Source organism: Entelurus aequoreus, linkage group LG14 (genome assembly GCF_033978785.1).
Source record: "Entelurus aequoreus isolate RoL-2023_Sb linkage group LG14, RoL_Eaeq_v1.1, whole genome shotgun sequence".
In the NCBI taxonomy this organism is placed as follows: domain Eukaryota; kingdom Metazoa; phylum Chordata; class Actinopteri; order Syngnathiformes; family Syngnathidae; genus Entelurus; species Entelurus aequoreus.
The window spans coordinates 43,457,769-43,477,885 of NC_084744.1; the positions used below are offsets into that span (position 1 = coordinate 43,457,769).

The 20,117-nt window shown below is 39.7% G+C and overlaps 1 protein-coding gene across 2 annotated transcripts; it reads left to right on the top strand.

The window, feature by feature from the left end:
- Positions 1-21: 21 nt before the first annotated feature.
- ino80da (INO80 complex subunit Da) lies at positions 22-17,956 on the top strand. Of its 2 annotated transcripts, none has more exons than XM_062069959.1 (10): positions 22-136; positions 3,821-4,067; positions 4,158-4,888; positions 5,961-6,063; positions 6,146-6,370; positions 11,324-11,457; positions 11,587-11,720; positions 11,796-12,046; positions 12,136-12,293; positions 16,454-17,956. In XM_062069959.1, exons 2-10 carry the CDS (start codon positions 3,850-3,852, stop codon positions 17,428-17,430), a joined length of 2,931 nt encoding a protein of 976 aa, XP_061925943.1. In that variant the 5' UTR covers positions 22-136; positions 3,821-3,849; the 3' UTR covers positions 17,431-17,956. The 2 variants fall into 2 exon arrangements, with proteins under 2 accessions (XP_061925943.1, XP_061925942.1); XM_062069958.1 differs by having other exon boundaries at positions 74-571; positions 16,454-17,955.
- The last annotated feature ends 2,161 nt before the right edge of the window (positions 17,957-20,117 follow it).

Below are 20,117 nucleotides of genomic sequence, written 5' to 3' on the forward strand. Positions count from 1 at the left end.
TGGGGTGCTATGGATGGGGCTGCAGTTGTGTTTTGGTACCTGACACGTGGTCCATCATCAGTGCACAGCCGGTATGAATGTGGCGGCAGGGCAGATCTTGACACAGTCTCACCGAGATGAAGTAGCTGTGTTCCAGGTGGATATTTCACCCACACAACTTGGACCTCTCTTCTCCATGTGTCCTAAATGTAGAACATGGCAACGACATTGTCACACTTTTTGTTGCACTTGTACACTGCGGTGTCTCCCGACAAAGTTGAATTTCCAATATGGTTGCAGAGGTTGTTGTTGTCGAGCGGGTTGTTGTCATGTCCCCGCAGTGCCTGTAGTGGTGCTGTGAGGGAGTCTGCTGTGGATCTGACAAAATCCTTACCAGGCAACCCTACTGCTTATATTTTCATCGAGCGCTTATTTTACATGCATCCGAAAATGAAGCTACTCCGAGCTCAATGAAGACCGCTTTTGTTGTTCTATCGCGGATATCGATGCACGGATAGCCTAGCTGATCGTAATAGACATTTCGGCCGTCTATCTGGAGTGAAGACCGTGCAAGGGCCCTTAGCAGTTCAAGGTAAGCGAGACGCTCTGCAACTCCAACCTCGATTTGTGTCGATGCCGTGTAGAGCAGCCTGCGGCCGGCGAGGACAACCACTCGACGCCGCTGCCTGCTGAAGCTAAAAGGCCTCTTCCGCCCATTTTTATTTTTTTCACGGAATGACAGCATCTGTCTCACCGAATAAAACCACTGGGTTAACTTTGTGTCTACATACTATTCAATATTGCTTAATGTGTCATTACGTTACCATATGAACTACTATTAATATATCGTATCTTATCCCAGGCCCTCGACTACAGGCCTTAGCGTCTCACGGAACCCTTTTGTTACTAATTGTTGGTCGTAAATATGTAAGCATTATACGCCAATAATTTAGGTGACTTGTTTTGAACGGTTTTAATATTCATTTCACGATTTACACAAATAACAAAAATGTATATTAACATTTAGTGGCGTCGCCGTTTGTAGAGGTTTCCGTTTCCTGGTTAGCTACCGCCTACAATATATGTTTTTAGCTTCCGTAGCTAGTTCGCTAACGGTTATGTTGAGTTCTCACATATAGTCTAGTGGTTAAGAAAATAACCGCTGCCAAAAGTAGGTGGATCAAAAATTGTCAATGAAGGCATGGATTGCCGGCACACCCACTTACGTCCGCTGCAACGCCAAATAAAGTTTCAAAAAGTGTTCATCGAACTACATGCTAATATTGACAGGCTAACTTCCCCTGTTTAGACCTTCACATGGTGGCTGTAATGTGCTATTGGCCAGCATATTCTTACCCGTCTTTCCAATAGTTGTAACTACTAAATGATCAACAACAGGAGCAAAATTGCCTCAAATATGCGACTTGTGTGTATTTTGGAACCAGAAGAACCCTACCGCTCTCAATAGCAACACTTTTGAAATACGTTAAAGCAGTGGTCCTCAACCTTTTTTGCACCACGGACCGGTTTAATCTAGGCATTATTTTCAGGGACCGGCTTTCCACTTGTGAAAAATACAACTCACTATAACGCTGAATTAGTGGGAGCCCTGGGCTTGTTTCTTTGCAATGCTGATGGAAATCAGCCTTTGGCTACAATCTGTCACATTTATATTTGATATGAAAGGCTCCAGCGAACCCGAAAGGGACAAGCGGTAGAAAATGGATGGATGGATGTTCATTAATGTGCATTGTATCATGTCACAAAGTTATAACAAATGGCAACTTCCTATGAGGAGTTTTATTGTACATATATAAACAAGCTCATTGGTGTGTCTAGTGCACAGGTGTCAGATGTGGCCCTCCACATAATTTTATCTGCCTGGAAATAATGTGTCAGTAAAATACCTTATATTTTCTTTCTTTACTTTCTTACTAAATATATTTGGTTCTTTTTCTAGTTTGACAGGGGGAAAAAATAGTGTCTAATATTGCAACAAATATATTATCTAAATTTGTTGGTCAAAATCCAAATAAATACTTTAATATCTGCTTAATTTATGGTTTCGAAGCAAGTTATCCATCAAATTGTACACTATAAAAATGACCAATAGATTTTACTGTAAAATTTAGGGAGTTTTTTACAGCATTTTACTGTAAGTTGAAAAAAATGACCACTGTTTGTTTTTTTTTACAGTAAAATTCTGTCGACTGAGCTGTCAGTTTTTTTTTGTTTTTTAATCCACGGTTGATGATTTTATGATACCACATTTTATTATGGTAAAAACTGGCAGCTGAGTTGCCAAAATAAAATTAAACAGCGGTACTGCATTTCTATTTACAGTAATATGTTGTAAAAAATAATAATAATAAAATAACACCATATATTTTACAGTAAAAGTCTGGAAACTAAGCTGCCAGTTTTTTTCTGTAAAAACAGTGGTCAAATGCACAGATTTTCTTTACTCTTTACGTTAAAAAAAAAAGTAAAATATTTAAATGAATTAATTATTTACTGTTAGCGGCCCTCTATTGGCAGCCATTACTGCGGTGTGGCCCTCAATAAAAACAAGATTGACACCCCAGGTCTAGTGGAACAGGCCAAAGTTAAGTCAGAGAAAATGCAGTCCTTTATAAATTATTTAATGTTTCTCTCCGGCCCGGTAGCAAATGCTTCACGGACCGGTACCGGTCCCCGTACCGGTGGTTGGGGACCACTGCCTTAAAGTCAATGATGGTATAAATTTTGAGTTATTCGGTTATTTGTAGCCCAATGTTTATATTATACAAACTACACACACACTTATTGATGGATGTGATGACAGGCTTGAGTTCAGCTGGCTCTGCAATATTTTTTTAAAATTAATTAGTGTGTACTGTACTTGCAAACTCGTGCACTTAATGCAGCAAATTACTTTTGTCAGTTTGTTTTGAATTTTATTTAATTTTATCTGAAGTTAGGATTGCAAATAAATGTGTTATGAAAGCAACTTTCAGTACTAAAACGTATTCACAATACAGTCCAAACATGTTGGAACTAAATAATAGAGAACGTATGGATGGATGGTATATAAGATGTTACAGCACTGTTGTCAAACTCAAGGCGCGGGGCCAAATCTGGCCCGCCTCAGCATTTTACATCATTCTAATGTGGCCCGCCATTTCATTTTAATGTGTCTTGACACATCATTGTAATGTGTGCCGCCACACCATTTTATGTATTATATATTTTTTCGTGGCACGCCACATTTTATCGTGGCCTGTATATCATTTTTTTTGTGGTTCAACACATCATTTAACGTGGTCTCCATGTCATTTTACTGTGGCCCACCAAATAATTTTTGTGGCCTAACACATCATTTTTGTGACCTGCGAAAGACTTGAAATAAAGAAGCACTTTCTGGCTAAATGTATTTGTTCTTTTAATTTTTACAGACACATGCTGCAATTGCACATGCAATTGCATATGTTGTACACGTTAATATTATCTGATGTTCCAAGCATTTATTTTTTGTTTATCAAATATAAACACTTAAATATCTGCTTGCCATCTTGACTTACGATTTCACAGCAAGTTATCCATCAATCTGTAAAACTCACAATCAAAAACGGTTGCATTTGCAAATTGTGTACAAGGCTATTGTACATTTATATTCATATATATATATATATATATATATTACGTGCTGCATTCTAAAGGCAGCCATAATTGCAATGTGGCCCTCAATAAAAATGTGTTTGACACCCCTGCTTTACAGTATAACCTGTTTATGCACACATGGTTATGTCCTCATTTTGAAGCATTAGTGATGTAATTCTTTCCTCTGACTTTATCCCATCAGCTGATGTTGTCAAGGACAAGAGTCACGTGATGTATGAAGGCAAACACATACACTTCTCAGAGGTGGACAATAAGCCCTTGTGCTCATACAGCCCAAAGCTCTGCAAACAACGCAGACTCAATGGATACGCATTCTGCATCCGGCACGTTCTGGAGGATAAGACAGCCCCCTTCAAGCAGTGTGAATATGTGGCCAAGTACAACAGTCAGCGGTGCACCAACCCCATCCCTAAATCAGAGGACCGCAGGTTTGTAAACCTCTTGTGTTGTGCATGGTAGTCTTAATAATCACATGTAGTGGATGTTCGTACATTGACTGTGTACAATTGTTCTTCTAGGTACTGCAACAGCCACCTGCAGGTCCTTGGCTTCATCCCCAAGAAGGAACGCAAGAAGAAACATGACGCGTTGGAGGAAATGCGTACCCGGGCTCACCTGGAGTCAGTGGCTCTCAACATAACAGTGCCATCTTTACCTCTGAAAGTGTCCAACGGTCTAAACGAACTTCCCCTATCCCCACCCTACACACGCCTCTTAGCCCTTTCCGATGGGGAAATCCTGGACCCATTTGCCTTTTACGAGGGTGACACAGATGGGGAAGACATAGGCCCCCCTCGGAAAAGCAACACAATCAAGAAGAAACTACAGAGCCGGCTGGTGCTGAACCAGAAATTCTGCCAGGACATTGACCGTTTCCACACACCCTCTGAGCACTTTAGTCCCTCCCCCGTACCCCGCGCCCACCCTCCGTCGCCCCTCAACACGCACCCCTCACGGCAGCAGTCAGGTCTTCTCCAGGTGCCCCAGCAGCAGGGTCTATTATGCAATCCACCACCACCTCAGACGGTCAACTTTTTGCCTCCTGGGACACCTGCTAATGCAACACCCAGTCCGCCGCACCCTCCGGGGCCATCACTCACCAGGAAAACACTTTTTGCTTCCAATCACGTGGTTGTCATGCGGCCCGCCTCCTACTCGCCTTCGGCTCGCTGTCTGGCCCGGTTGCAACATCTGGTGCAGCTTTGTGCCAAGAGACACCAGGAATATGGGCACCTCTTTCCACATTTAGGTGATTCATTGTCTCTTATCCGGCACCACAGTTAAATATACACAACAATCAAATTCTTTTGACTGGTGTATACTGTATTTCCTCAAATAGTGCCAATGGGTAGTATGAGCCATTTATTAGCCATTTGTATAGCAGAGGTGTAATAAAAAATGCATCACAATGATCAAAATAATATATTTCACAATGATTGATTTGTTCAAAATCATTAATCACATTTTTGTTTGTTCTTTAATTTTGTTCTGCTCTTAAACTCCTTTTTGAGCTTCAGCTTTACAGATACCAAGTCTGCTCTGCCAGCAGTGTAGTCATAGTACAGTCGTCCCTTGTGTATTGTGGGTAATTGGTTCCGAACATGACCGCTATAAAAGTTGGAATCATTAATTATAGATCTAATATTTTCATAATTTGAGCATAAAAAAATGTTATAACCTTCTAAATTCGATTTTCAACATTGTGAGAGCCTTCTAGATGTGAAATAACACTCTTTAGTCACCTTACACTCTGAACAGTGCACTGTGATTAGTTTGGTCTCTTCGAGTGGCCAATACTACTGTAGTGCTGAGTCCATTTAGCCATTGTTATGCTTGAAAATACTTGATTTAGGCCAAAGACGTTGTGGAATATTCTTTAAAAAGCAAATCACAAAGAAATCAGATGTGGGAAATGTTGACTATTAGTAATTTGTAAATGTTTACAGTAAAGTTATAACAATGATCAAAAAATATATTTCCCAATATAATTACAATCTTGTTCAATATCTTTCATAATTTTTATTTGTTCTCTAATTTTGGGGGGGGTTTCTCTAAATTGTATTTTGAGCTCCAGCTTTACAGATACCATGTCTGGTCTGCCAGCTGTATCAGTCATATTGCAGGTAGTTGAAGCCACCGAGAGGTGTTCACATTTTAAGGAAAAGCAAAAGGAAGCATCTATGAGGTGCAGCATTTTCAATTGGCGGATTATTTGGCCTGGTGTCTAATAGAGTGTAGGCTACAGTCTGAGGAAATGCAGTATTTAAAGAGATTTTGGCTAGCTGGGATGTATGAGCTTTTACTGACAGGCTCTCTTACAGGATTGGACTGGTCGGAAGACAGTGCGGATGACGACGAGGACGATGAAGAAGATGAAGCAGAAAGATTCCTTCCTGGCCTGAGCTCTTGGAGACCGCAGAATGGGTCAGCAAGCAAAAAATTAACACGCACGCAAATCCACTAAACTCTTTCTTCGTGGCGACCAATGATTGTTTCCCTAAACTAGGCTGGAGGACGACGTGGGCTCCTCTCGTAGAACGCGGATATTGCGGCTTTGCTCATATCTGCAGCAGAAGTACAAGCACATGTGCAGGCAGGAGAGGGCGAGTATCCGCCAGAAGAGATACCGTTATGCCTTCCGCAAAGCCTTGCTGCACGCTGCAAGCAAAAACCCAGACTGTGCCGGACAGCTGGTCCAGGAGTTACACAGTTTCCCTCAAAGTACATCAAGGTAACCGGCTGGAATTTTTTTGTTTGTTTGTAGTTTTCTTTTGGAACAAAATTATTTTTATAAATCTGTGCATTATGGCCATTTGTTTTGCACAGTGTGCACACCATTAGCTGCCTCTATAATTCAATTTACACAATCATTTTTTTCTTGATTCAACATACTTTCTGATTTACTTTTTCTGAAAATGATCGGCTGTTGAGCTGCTTTCTTGCCTCTGAGCTTTTGAAAGTGTATTTTAGATCATAAATCATGCCTCTCACTTTGACAGTGGAAGGATGAGGACATAATCAGACAAATTGGTCAACTTTGGCATCTAATTTAAACTCGGAAATTGCGAGAAAGACACAAAAGGACGCTTGGCTCCAGCCCCCTTTTTTGTGAGGGTTATGAGGCATTGTTTATCTAAACGGGAATATATCAAAATCCCATCAGTCGCCATCCCAGTGTACAGTAAGTGTGTTTTATTATGTTTGTTGGCTCTCCTGAAGTCTGCAGTGAGTAGTAATCAGTGATGTTGTCGAAGGAAAAAGCAAACGCTGTGATGAGTTTTTAAAATTAATACGCCCCCAAATGCTTAAAATGATCAAAATACGTAATTATTACATATTATGAATGTGCCTGTTACTACATTACATATACACTTACAGCGTGTATATACGTAAGTATAGTGAATGATTGACAAAATTCCAAAAAGTGTGGTTTCCCTTTAACAGACGCAATCCACATTACACACGTTTAGTAGATCAGTTTTGCGTGTGGTATCAAGTTTGCACGTGTTTTAGTACAAGCAAACCTTGAGTAAATCAAGCCCTTAGTCTCTGCTTTTTTATTGAGTATGACTGCAAAATAAGCAAATTAAGGCCGAAGTAAATGTTATTCTGTATTAATATTGTTATTACCATTAATATTATATTACTGTTTTAATTATAGTGTAATAATTATTATTGTTAATATTGGTTACTTCGCTAATTTGTTTTTATGAAATACGGGACAAGCGGTAGAAAATGGATGGATGGACTAGTATACTTGTTTATACTGTCTCTGCTGATGCAGTAAATTCTGTTGTTTGCTGTTCTCTCTCTCTGTCTTCTCCCTGTATTTATTTACCCTTTATCTTCTTTTACTTCTTTCTATCCCTCCCTGGTCCGGTTCGGTTGCAGCGAACACAAGATATATGCAACAGAAGTCAAACACAAATAATGCAAAAAGAAAAGTATCCCACACTTCTCCTTTTGTAGAGTAAAACTGTACAGCAGATAAGACCATCTTGATCAACAACATTATTTGACATATGGTTGGATAGGGCAGGTTTAAAAAAAAAAAAAAAAACACCATACGGCCAAGAAAGTTGTAATTTCCGAGATATCGGCCGATACCAATACCGATTACATGTAATAACTGTACTGTACATATTCACCGTATTTAAGATGAGTCCTATTAACAGCTTAATAATATCAACACAATATTTGGACTGGTTCCACATACTATTTTATTTCAGACAATTGTTTGAGCAAAACAAAATCAAGAGTACAAAACAACTAAAAACTACTACTACTACTTATTTAAATCCCCTTTGCCCTCAAAGTCCTCCTGTGACCAGAGATTTATTCCTTGAATTTGTAAACAAAAACAAAAAAAATAAGATTTTCACAAAATAGAAATAGCAATCTACTAACCTTCATATCGATCATATACTGATATTACCCCTGGTATCGACAACACCAAATTTCTGAATTGATCCTTTCTCTTATGTGTCTACTGAATGAAAATGCTGACACAGCAACAGTTATTGTCATATTATCCTCTGTCTAACTCTTGTTAATCTACTTAAACATTTCCTGTTAACATCTGCTTACTTTCTGTTGTAACGTGGTTCCATCTACATTTCTTAAACTTTAAAAAGCACTTATTTCTTCTGTTGTTTTTACCATGAATTGATTAACGTGGACCCCGACTTAAACAAGTTGAAAAACTTATTCGGGTGTTACCATTTAGTGGTCAATTTTACGAAATATGTACTGTACTGTGCAATCTACTAATAAAAGTTTCAATCAATCAGCTAGCTTAGCTATTAGGATGCCTGCTCCAGGCTTGCTCTTGGTGTGTAGCATGTTTAACCTTGTCCTAATACTTGATAAGATAGTGATACTTAATACTTATATTATATATGCGGTCCCCTCCGAGGTTTCTCGTTGTTCCCATTGGGTTGAGTTTTTTCTTGCCCTGATGTGGGATCTGAGCCGAGATGTCCTTGTGGCTTGTGCAGCCCTGTGAGACACTTGTGATTAAGGGCTATATAAATAAACTTTGATTGATTGATTGATATAAAGAAATGCAGTTTATTTGCCGTAATGGAGGTTGTTATTATTTTAGCAGAGAAGCTCCACACTGTGTATTGAGATATACAATTAGCTGCCGGGGGACTAAAAATGAATAAAGAATCAGCGAGAAGAGATCGGATCGGCATTAGAAAGCAATAACGAACAATGGCGAACACATACTTTTTCAAGAAAATCGTCCGCAACTGATAGGTGGCCGGCCGATTGATCGGAAGATCCCCAAAGTTTTTTTGTCTGGAAGGGATAATTTGGATTAACATGATTTATTATGGAAAAACTAGGTTTGGTTTTCTTACGATTCTGTCTTTGTTGGACCATTTAGAAGGGATTACGACCAAAAACCGAGGTACCACTAGTATGTGGACAATTTACAAAACATCATACTCTTGAGACATTAGCTACGTGCGCATGGACACATTTAATCTGATTAAAAACCTAACAGGAATAAAAATGCTTCATGTAAATGCACCGTTTGGAATATTCTGACACGATCACACGGATGGTTTATGCTTATAGTTTCGGATTGTAGCGCATTAGAACACATCTTCCAAAATTCTTGTTAGAATTGTCCTTACTGTGCATGTCTTTGTTGTTAGGTACCCGGTATACTTTGATAGTGGAGCACGGACTAAATTTAATAGTCTGGGAATGAAGCATTTGTCTTGCTGCTGTCTCCCCCCATTCAACATGTACGGAGGTAGCGTTATATGCTATTGAGTTTGTTGCTTTAAAATGAGACTAGCCAAAACAAAAGTATGGTCTGGGGTGTCATGTGTCGATGTAACAATAAAAGAAGGGATCCAGTTGTTATCCTAACAAGCCGTTTTATTCTTAACATTGCAGGTACTCCAAGTGCTAACTGCTAGCCTCAAACATGTACACAAGAATGTCGTAACATGAAGACGTGCCGCAACCCGTACATAATCACAACATAAAAAGCACAGAACAGCTCCATTTCGAAAAGAGAGGTAAAACAAAAGTAGTGAACAGAAGAAAAAAAATGCTAAATAAATACCGTGATAATGTCGGACAAGCAGACATGCACAAATCCATGTTTGTTTACAGTGGAAGTCTACTGCTTCTTCAGCACTTGCAGTGAGCAAACTCGTCCAGAAGTTGGCGCCATCGCACAATAACACACCTTTCCGATTATGTCAGGTTCTGCGCATGTCAAAGTAAAGTATTCCGATTTAAGGTGTGATGCATAAAAATGCACGTAGTAATCCAATCATTTTTTTCAGGGTCCATGTATACAGTAACATTGTAATCCGAATGATGATCAGATTCATCATCATCATTTCTTTTTATTCCTTTCATGAAAATGCATATTATACAAGCCACGTACAGTTGACACTCTCTTTGTTTTTTGTTTCTTATACATTTCCATGATCAGAAAGGAGCAGATGGAAGAATACTATTCTTATATTATATGCCCCCTTTTTAACACAAATTATTTTAGATGACTTTATAACTGTTGAATTCCATGCTTTCACGCCAGCAACAGACAAGCACAATTGTTTCAAATGTGTTCGCACTCTTGCATATTTAAAATCATACGGCCTTCTGTGGTTCTCATCTTCAGACGTGAACACCAATAACTTTTGTAAGTCCTTTGGAATAACTTTATTTCTACCTTTGAACATCACTAATAGAGTATGCAATTCTACAATGTATTTTAATTTTAATAATCCTGACCTAATGAAGAGTGGATTTGTGTGGTCTGTATATCCTACTTTAAAAATTATACGAATTACTCTTTTCTGTGAAAGAAATAAAGGCATTATGTTGCTGTGATATGTATTTCCCCATATTTCTGCACAATAATTGAAATAAGGTAGAATAATTGAGCAATATAAAATTCTCATTGTGTTATACGGGAAACTGTATTTAACCTTGTTCAAAATAAATAAGCTTTTAGATACCTTATTTTTCACATGCATTATATGAGCTTTCCTTGCAATGTCAATATAAAATAAGCAATATAAGATAATATAATATATGACAATATGCAATGTCAATATAAGATAAGCAATATATGAGCTTTCCATGTCAACTTTTCATGTAAGATGACTCCAAGAAGTGGTTAGAGTGTCCGCCCTGAGATCGGTAGGTTGTGAGTTAAAACTCCGGCCGAGTAATACCAAAGACTATAAAAATGGGACCCATTACCTCACTGCTTGGCACTCAGCATCAAGGGTTGGAATTGGGGGTTAAATCACCAAAAATGATTCACCTCACAGGGGGTGACAAATTTCACCACACCTTGTGTGTGCGTGTGACAATCATTGGTACTTTAACTTAAATCTGATTTCAGACACCTTCTCAATTTTCACATTGTTTATGGATAAACTAACATCTATCTTTCTTTTATTACTGAATACCATACATTTAGTCTTTTCCAAATTTAAAGATAATTTATTTACATCAAACCACAATTTTAGTTTGATTTCCTCTTCAATATTATCGGCTAAGACTTTCAAGTCATCTCCTGAACAGTATACATTTGTATCGTCTGCAAATAATACGTACTGTAAAATTTTCGATTAAATAAATGTTGTCCATGTGCGCGTGTCAGGATATTTTAATGTTGTTGACTGTATGTGTGCTTGTTCAGCGCTGGATCAGAACATCAGCAAGGTGGATGTCCTCCAAGACAGCAGAGCACAGACACGGGGACGTGTACCGGCAGCACAAAAGGCCAAGCCTGCAACAACAGAGCGCTGCCCTTCACCAAACACTGTTTTCAACGTATCCTTTGAATGTTGATTAGTCGCTTGATGAACGTGTGGTCTGCTCCAGTTTAACTGCACGTCACACGCTGGAACATTCTTACCACAAAATCTCCCTCCCTTATTTCCCCTTGACTGTTATCTTCAGACATTCTGTTGAATCGCTCCCAGCAGCTGTTTGCCAGCTGCACAGCCAAATTCGCAGATGGTCAGCAGTGCTCCATTCCTGTGTTCGATATCACACACCAGACACCTCTCTGCGAAGAGCATGCCAAAAAGATGGTGCGTTCAAAGTCCGTCTTTGATGGCTAAGATTGTCGAGCAGATCTTTGTATTTACTCTGAATTGTCTACCCAGGATAACTTCCTACGCGGGGACGGCAATCGGCGGGTGCAACAACACCACCACCACCACCACCTTCATCACCACCACCAGCAGCAGCAGCAGCGTAAACCACGCAAAAAGACCAAACCACCGGCGCTCACCAAAAAACACAAGAAGAGGCGAGTGCCGAGGAGGCCTCAAAAGCCTATTCCTCCTGCGCTGCCTCAAGGGAACCTGGGAATGCCGTCAATGAGCCTCGCCATGTCTTCACAGGCCAGCATCAGGTCTGCTCGATGTAGAACATTCCGCAATACCTTGATGCGTTGGCGTGTGTGCCGTGCACCGCGTGTAACACCCACGTCTTGTTTGGCAGGAGCCCCTCGACTCCGGAACTGAGTGCGGACGAGCTCCCTGATGATATCACCAATGAGATGGAAGACATTCCAAACGACCTGGAGCTAAACCAGGAGGATTTTTCTGATGTCCTACCGCGGCTACCGGATGATCTTCAGGACTTTGACTTGTTTGAAGGTTGTCTACTAGTTTATGTTCAAGTTGAACAAAATCTGTTTTCTTTTCTTAAAGTAGTCCGGTTCAATCTGTTGGTAAGGTGTGATCAGTACCTACCACTTAAAGCGGCTGCTCACAGTTACATCTGTCAAACCAAAAAAAAATGACAAGAACACCACCAGCTTATGTTACCGTTAGTGGTAGGGCTGCACGATTAATAAACATCAAATCGACAGAGTGTTTTAATTAGTGCCATAAATAACCGCAAGAGCCTGAGTGGTTGTGTGTGTTTTTCTCCGCCGTCCTCTGCATTTGAGAGACAGCCTTGTTCCCCAATCAAAATTGTTGAGGCTCACGTTTGTCTCTTGTCTCACTTTATGCATCTCTCTCAGCACCTGAGCGCGTTTATTTACCAGTAGAATTAAGTTTACTAAGGGCGCCAGCTTTACACACACAAAGGGCACAGACAGTGTTCCTACTCGCAAATCGCTCATAACAAGTGCAGCTAAGTTAAAAAAAAATCAAAAATTAGGAGGTAAAAAAATATGATTACAAAGCCAAATGTCCCATTGTGGTAATAGTTCAGCTTTAAATTGGATGGGCAATATGAGCCCATCAACAGGGATAAAGAAACAAGAATGCTGTGATTACCGGTACTTGATAGCAACAGAAAAAAGACATCTGACCTATTTCTATCTGGGAGAAAATGCATTTTAAGATTTTCAATATCAATCAATCACTCAATCAATGTTTACTTATACAGCCCTAAATCACAAGTGTCTCAAAGGGCTGCACAAGCCACAACGACATCCTCGGCTCAGATCCCACATCAGGGCGAGGAAAAACTCAACCCAATGGGACAATGAGAAACCTTGGAGGGGACCGCAGATGTGGGGACGCCCCCCCTGGGCGACCGGTGCAATGGACGTCGAGTGGATCTAGCATAATATTGTGAGTCTAGTCCATAGTGGATCTAACATAATATTGTGAGAGTCCAGTCCATAGTGGCTCTAACATAATATTGTGAGAGTCCAGTCCATAACATAATATTGTGAGAGTCCAGTCCATAGTGGATCTAACATAATATTGTGAGAGTCCAGTCCATAGTGGATCTAACATAATATTGTGAGATTCCAGTCCATAGGGGATCTAACAATACATATTTAAGTTACATTTTTGCTTACAGAAATTATTTTTTTTTTTTTTTTTTTTTTTTTTTGGGATAACAAAGTCATTTACCTTCCAATTACAGTACAATGGTAAACAATTCTACAGTAATGGGAAATAAGTTTATATCCTTTTAGAACCTTTATTTAACCAGATAAGAAAACCCATTGAGATCAAGATCTCTTTCACAAGGGTGACCTGGCCAAGAGGTCAACAGCACATGTCACAGAGCAGTTTCAAAATAAATACATTAAGACAATGGTTACATTAATTATTATTATATGTTATGATTACATCGCATTATAATCACTGTATAGTTTTATTTCTTCTGTTTAAGAGCATGATGTGGACAAAAGTTTGTCTGCATAAAGCCAAATATTTTTCAAAATAAATTATTGCATATTGTTCTAATGTGTGGCACTTTGAGACAAGAATATGTTGATTGACAGTCTAAAAGTCAGTCGTTCACTCGTTATTTCACAGTTTTATGTATAAAATATAACAATCGCAAATAGAATCACAATCGCAGTTTAGGAGTAATTGTTTTTTTTCCCTCAAAATTGTGCAGCCCGAATTAGTGGTTTTACACAACATAAATATGTTTAAAATGTCTATTGTTTCCACAATGACTAATTATATTAAATAGAAAAAACACGCCGGCCTGAGGAATTTGTTTGGCGTTCAGATTTGTCGCTTATCGCTGTCTTGCCACACGCAGGGAGTACACAAACAAAAGTAGTGCAAGACAAGCAATTTGTATTTGTGTTGTTGTTACAATATACTATATATTTAATGATAACTACAGTATTTATCCAGTTGCTGTCATTAGCCAACAACACACAAAGCTAAGCACATGTTGTCAAAACATCCTAAAAGCCTCGATGAACAATGTTTGAAATACATTGGAAAGTTAGGTTGCAAACAGCCCCTTTAAGACCCGCTTCCATGGTTTGAGTTTTTATTGAGAAGGGTTCCAAATATCAAACCCTACCCCTTTTTTTTTAAGCACCCTTTTTTTGCAGTATCATTTGTAGCAGTGCGCCATCACTCGTGTGGAACCAAACTAAACACGCTGCTTTGGACCCGCAAAAAAATCTGGCTGTTCACCTTGGAGACCTGCTGCGGATATGGGTACGGCCTGGCGCGAGATTTACACCTTCTCCCCCGGATTTTCACTCATAAACACAATATAATGGGACTTTCTGTCAATATCGCTTCTAACACTAGATGGCATAATGGGCCTGGTCTGTCAGAGAATAAGAAGACGTAGCAGTAGGGATCAGTGTTGCCAACAGGCGCTATACTTAGCAATCATTCAGACCTCTAGATTTGTTTTTTCAGAAAAATGTGACTAGTGACAAATGTAACAACTTTCTCTGGTCTGATTTGACACTTTTGTAGACTAACATGAAATCACTCATTAATATTTAGCATAAATAACAGATTGCAAAAGTATTTACAGTTTGATTGCCAGTGGTTCTTAACCTTCTTGACCTCGGGCCCAATGTTTCCACTACAAATATTAACACTGAATTAGTGATCTTACTTTTAATTTAAGTAGTATTCAATAATTACCGTATTTTTCAGAGTATAAGTCACTCCGGAGTATAAGTCGCACCGGCCGAAAATGCATAATAAAGAAGGAAAAAAACATATATAAGTCGCACTGGAGTATAAGTCGCATTTTTTGGGGAAATTTATTTGATAAAACCCAACACCAAGAATAGACATTTGAAAGACAATTTAAAATAAATAAAGAATAGTGAACAACAGGCTGAATAAGTGTACGTTATATGAGGCATAAATAACCAACTGAGAACGTGCCTGCTATGTTAACGTAACATATTATGGTAAGAGTCATTCAAATAACTATAACATATGGAACATGCTATACGTTTACCAAACAATCTGTCACTCCTAATCGCTAAATCCCATGAAATCTTATACGTCTAGTCTCTTACGTGAATGAGCTAAATAATATTATTTGATATTTTACGGTAATGTGTTAATAATTTCACACACAAGTCGCTCCTGAGTATAAGTCGCACCCCCGGCCAAACTATGAAAAAAACTGCGACTTATAGTCCGAAAAATACGGTATATCTAACCTAATTGCAGTTTAACAGGATACATTTACGCAGTGCTAAAATAAAGCAATTCTAACAAAATTAATAATAACACATAAGTTTCTTAAATAAACTGTCAATGAAATGTAAGTGCAAATGAAAATACAGCTTCACCACTTTAGTCATATTTTTTGCACTGAAGAAACTTTTCAGACTTTAGAATTTGAGATTGCCATTACTGCTACAAGTGGTGTAAAAGTGTATTGCAACTGAGTACCGCTGTGGCTCATACAGACCACAACTGAGAAATAACAGTCCTCTAGGGCTAACGGCCCTGTAGTGTTGCTGTTGGGCCCCCCCTCCACATCTAAAAGCAATCATTCATGGCTCATTTATTGCTTTGTGCAGACTTCTTCTTAGAAAGCTCTGACCTCACTGGCGGTTGTGCGACTAAGCGGCTCGCCACACACACACACACAGACACATTCTTGTATTTTCTACCTTCTTGAGACCTCCGAAAAATACCTACCTCTAGTATTATGATAGAAGTCGTAACTTTACTCGACGCAAGTTCAGTTTTTCTTTGCACCTGTCGATGTTTACTTTTGCATGCACATTAAATCATCAAAAATTCCTGACTTTGGAGCAATGTTCACGGACTCTAGTATTTGGCTCTCTTATTAGATGCAAGGGTTTTCCGTATTGGGACCATGATTCGGGTCCTAACTTGGTTCGCCGGTCCTCATATGGAAGGTAGTTTTCCTTGTTGATGTCTCAAGAAGGGTAAAAATACAAGACCACATCTAAACGCAATCATTCATGGTGGCTGGCCCACATCTAATTTGCATAGTTGGGTATGAGGTGTTAAACATACGTTTAAAGACACTTTTTTGTGTGATTAAATGAGTTCACATCCCAAACTGAAGTGAAGTGCTTGCGTGTGTGCAGGTAAGAACGGCGACCTGCTGCCCACCACAGAAGAAGCAGAGGAGCTGGTGCGAGCCCTGCAGGCCATGGGGTCCTACCCGGATTCCTTGGTGTGCCTGACCTCCATAGGAGACCTAACCCCCTCAGAAGGCGTGGACCATCGAGCCATGGCGGTCTTTCCCTGTGCCGTGCAGCCGGGGGGGATGGGGGACATCCTCACCAGCCGCATCCCCACGGAGAACTTCCCTAACCTGGAGTTGGAGGACAATCTCCTGCAGTCAGCAGGGGGCCACTTCCCTCCTTCGCCGCCATCGCAGCCCACCGACCTGCCCCGGACGTCGTCGGCCGCCTCGGCGGGCCGCTGCGCCGCCTCGCTGAACGCTCAGGCGGCGGCGGCGCGGACATTTGCCCGCGCGCTCCCTCCCCACATCAAGTCGGACTCCATGACGTCGCCCCCCCGAGGCGGCCACTACGGCGAGCACGTGCCAACCTCGTACGGCAACCAAATGCCTTCGCCGCATGCCAGCCCCTTCCACACAGACGCCCCGCTCCTGCTGGAGGTCCCGCGCTCATCTTGGAACAACCTCCCCCTCCCCCTCGCCGACCCCACGCAGTTCGGGAACCTCATGGGCCCGGAGAGTCATCTCATATCCACGTCCCTCTCCACCCCCCCCGCCGCCACACACTCGGTGACGCCCATGGCCGCGCTCTCCGCCATGCCTCAGAGCGGCCTGACGGGTTTAACCGCGCTGCCGTTGCCGCCGCCGTCGTCCGCGCTCCCCCTCTCCTCGCACGACCCCCTGGCGTCCCTGCAGCCCAAGCTGCAGCTCCCCCAGTTCAGTGCCGCCTTCGGCCACCAGCTGACGTCCCACAGCGGCATCCCCAACGACGTGCAGCCCAGCCACAGCTCCACAGCGCCCCCCACTGGCTTCTCCATCATTAGTGCCACCACTGCAAGTGCCAACGGCGCGTCGACACCTTTCACGCAGAGCAACTGAGCGCAGACTCGCCCCACCCAAGTTTTTTTTTCTCCCCCCACTTCCACAGTAATGGTGAGCGATTTGATCATGACTTTGCACAACCTCATCACCATTTTCTGTTATCAGCCAGATGATGCCTTGTGGTTCTGGCAGTGGCAAAGGAGGGTGCAACTTCAACCCACAACCCCAATACTCTTTTATTCCCTCAGCATCAGCACCACATCTTTTAGTTTGTTGCTCATCTCACCAAAATACTTTTTAAACTCTTTTTATATTGCGTATGTATGCTGTATATGTGCTCATTTATTGCTTTGTGCAAACTTCTTCTTAGAAATCTCTGACCTCACTGGCGGTTGTGCGACTAAGCGGCTCGCCACACACTCACACACACACACACACACACACATTCTTGTATTTGCTACCTTCTTGAGACCTCCGAAAAATACCTACCTCTAGTATTATAATAAAAGTCGTAATTTTACTCGACACAAGTTCAGTTTTTCTTGTAAAATTGTGACTTTTGTCGAGTAAAATTACGACTCTTTTCATAAAATTGCCAAAACTTTAAGCTTTTCTTGTAAAATTGCGACTGTTATTGAGTAAAACTCCAACTTTTCTCATACGATTGCACAAATGTTCAGTTTTTCTTGTAAAATTTTGACATATGTGCAATCGTATGAGAAAAGTTGGAATTTTACTCAGTCGCAATTTTACAAGAAAGGCTTAAAATGTTGGCAATTTTATGAAAAGAGTCGTAATTTTACTCGACAAAAGTCAACATTTTGCAAGACAAACTGAACATTTGTGCAATCGTATGACAAAAGTTGGAATTTTACTTAATAACAGTCGCGATTTTACAAGAAAGGCTTAACATTTTGGCAAATTTATGAAAAGAGTCGTAATTTTACTCGACAAGTCTTCTTGACACCTCCGAAAAATACCTACCTCTAGTATTATGATAAAAGTCGTGATTTTACTCGACGCAAGTTCAGTTTTTCTTGTAAAATTGTGACTTTTGTCGAGTTTACGACTCTTTTCATAAAATTGACAAAACTTTAAGCTTTTCTTGTAAAATTGCGACTGTTATTGAGTAAAAGTCCAACGTTTGTAAAACGATTGCATAAATGTTCAGTTTTTCCTGTAAAATTTTGACATTTGTGCAATCGTATGACAAACGTTTGAATTTTACTCAATAACAGTCGCAATTTTACAAGAAAGGCTTAAAATTTTGGCAATTTTATGAAAAGAGTCCTAATTTTACTCGACAAAAGTCAAAATTTTACAAGAAAAACTGAACATTTGTGCAATCGTATGACAAAAGTTGGAATTTTACTCAATAACAGTCGCAATTTTACAAGAAAGGCTTAAAATTTTGGCAATTTTATGAAAAGAGTCGTAATTTTCCTCGACAAAAGTCAAAATTTTACAAGAAAAACTGAACATTTGTGCAATCATATGACAAAAGTGGGAATTTTACTCAATAACAGTCGCAATTTTACAAGAAAGGCTTAAAATTTTGGCGATTTTATGAAGAGTCGTAATTTTACTCGACAAGTCTTCTTGAGACCTCCGAAAAATACCTACCTCTAGTATTATGATAAAAGTCGTGATTTTACTCGACGCAAGTTCAGTTTTTCTTGTAAAATTGTGACTTTTGTCGAGTTTACGACTCTTTTCATAAAATTGCCAAAACTTTAAGCCTTTCTTGTAAAATTGCGACTGTTATTGAGTAAAATTCCAACTTTTGTCATACGATTGCACAAATGTTCAGTTTTTCTTGTAAAATGTTGACTTTTGTCGAGTAAAATTACGACTTCATAAAAATGTTCAGTTTTTCTTGTAAAATCTTGACATTTGTGCAATCGTATGACAAAAGTTGGAATCTTACTCAATAACAGTCGCCATTTTACAAGAAAGGCTTAAAATTTTGGCAATTTTATGAAAAGAGTCGTCATTTTACTCGACAAGAGTCAACATTTTACAAGAAAAACTGAACATTTGTGCAATCGTACGACAAAAGTTGGAATTTTACTCAATAACAGTCGCAATTTTACGAAAAGAGTCGTAATTTTACTCGACAAGTCTTCTTGAGACCTCCGAAAAATACCTACCCTCTAGTATTGTGATAAAAGTTGTAATTTTACTCGACGCAAGTTCAGTTTTTCTTGCAAAATTGTGACTTTTGTCGAGTTTACGACTCTTTTCATAAAATTGCCAAAACTTTAAGCTTTTCTTGTAAAATTGCAACTTATTGAGTAAAATTCCAACGTTTGTCATACGATTGCACGAATGTTCAGTTTTTCTTGTAAAATGTTGACTTTTGTCGAGTAAAATTACGACTTCATAAAAATGTTCAGTTTTTCTTGTAAAATTTTGACATTTGTGCAATCGTTAGACAAAAGTTGGAATTTTACTCAATAACAGTCGCAATTTTACAAGAAAGGCTTAACATTTTGGCAATTTTATGAAAAGAGTCGTAATTTTACTCGACAAAAGTCTTAAGTTTTACAAGAAAAACTGAACACTTTGTGCAATCGTATGACAAAAGTTGGAATCTTACTCAATAACAGCCGCAATTTTATGAAGAGTCGTAATTTTACTCGACAAGTCTTCTTGAGACCTCTGAAAAATACCTACCTCTAGTATTATGATAAAAGTCGTGATTTTACTCGACGCAAGTTCAGTTTTTCTTGTAAAATTGTGAC

What these genes read in the sequence shown, in the direction of transcription:
- ino80da (XM_062069959.1), top strand. Translation starts at nt 3,850, where the DNA reads ATGTATGAAGGCAAACACATACACTTCTCAGAGGTGGACAATAAGCCC. An exon ending in CACCAAACACTGTTTTCAAC is followed by an intron (nt 11,458 to 11,586) that starts GTATCCTTTGAA and finishes TGTTATCTTCAG; the next exon opens with ACATTCTGTTGAATCGCTCC. An exon ending in TCTTCACAGGCCAGCATCAG is followed by an intron (nt 12,047 to 12,135) that starts GTCTGCTCGATG and finishes CTTGTTTGGCAG; the next exon opens with GAGCCCCTCGACTCCGGAAC.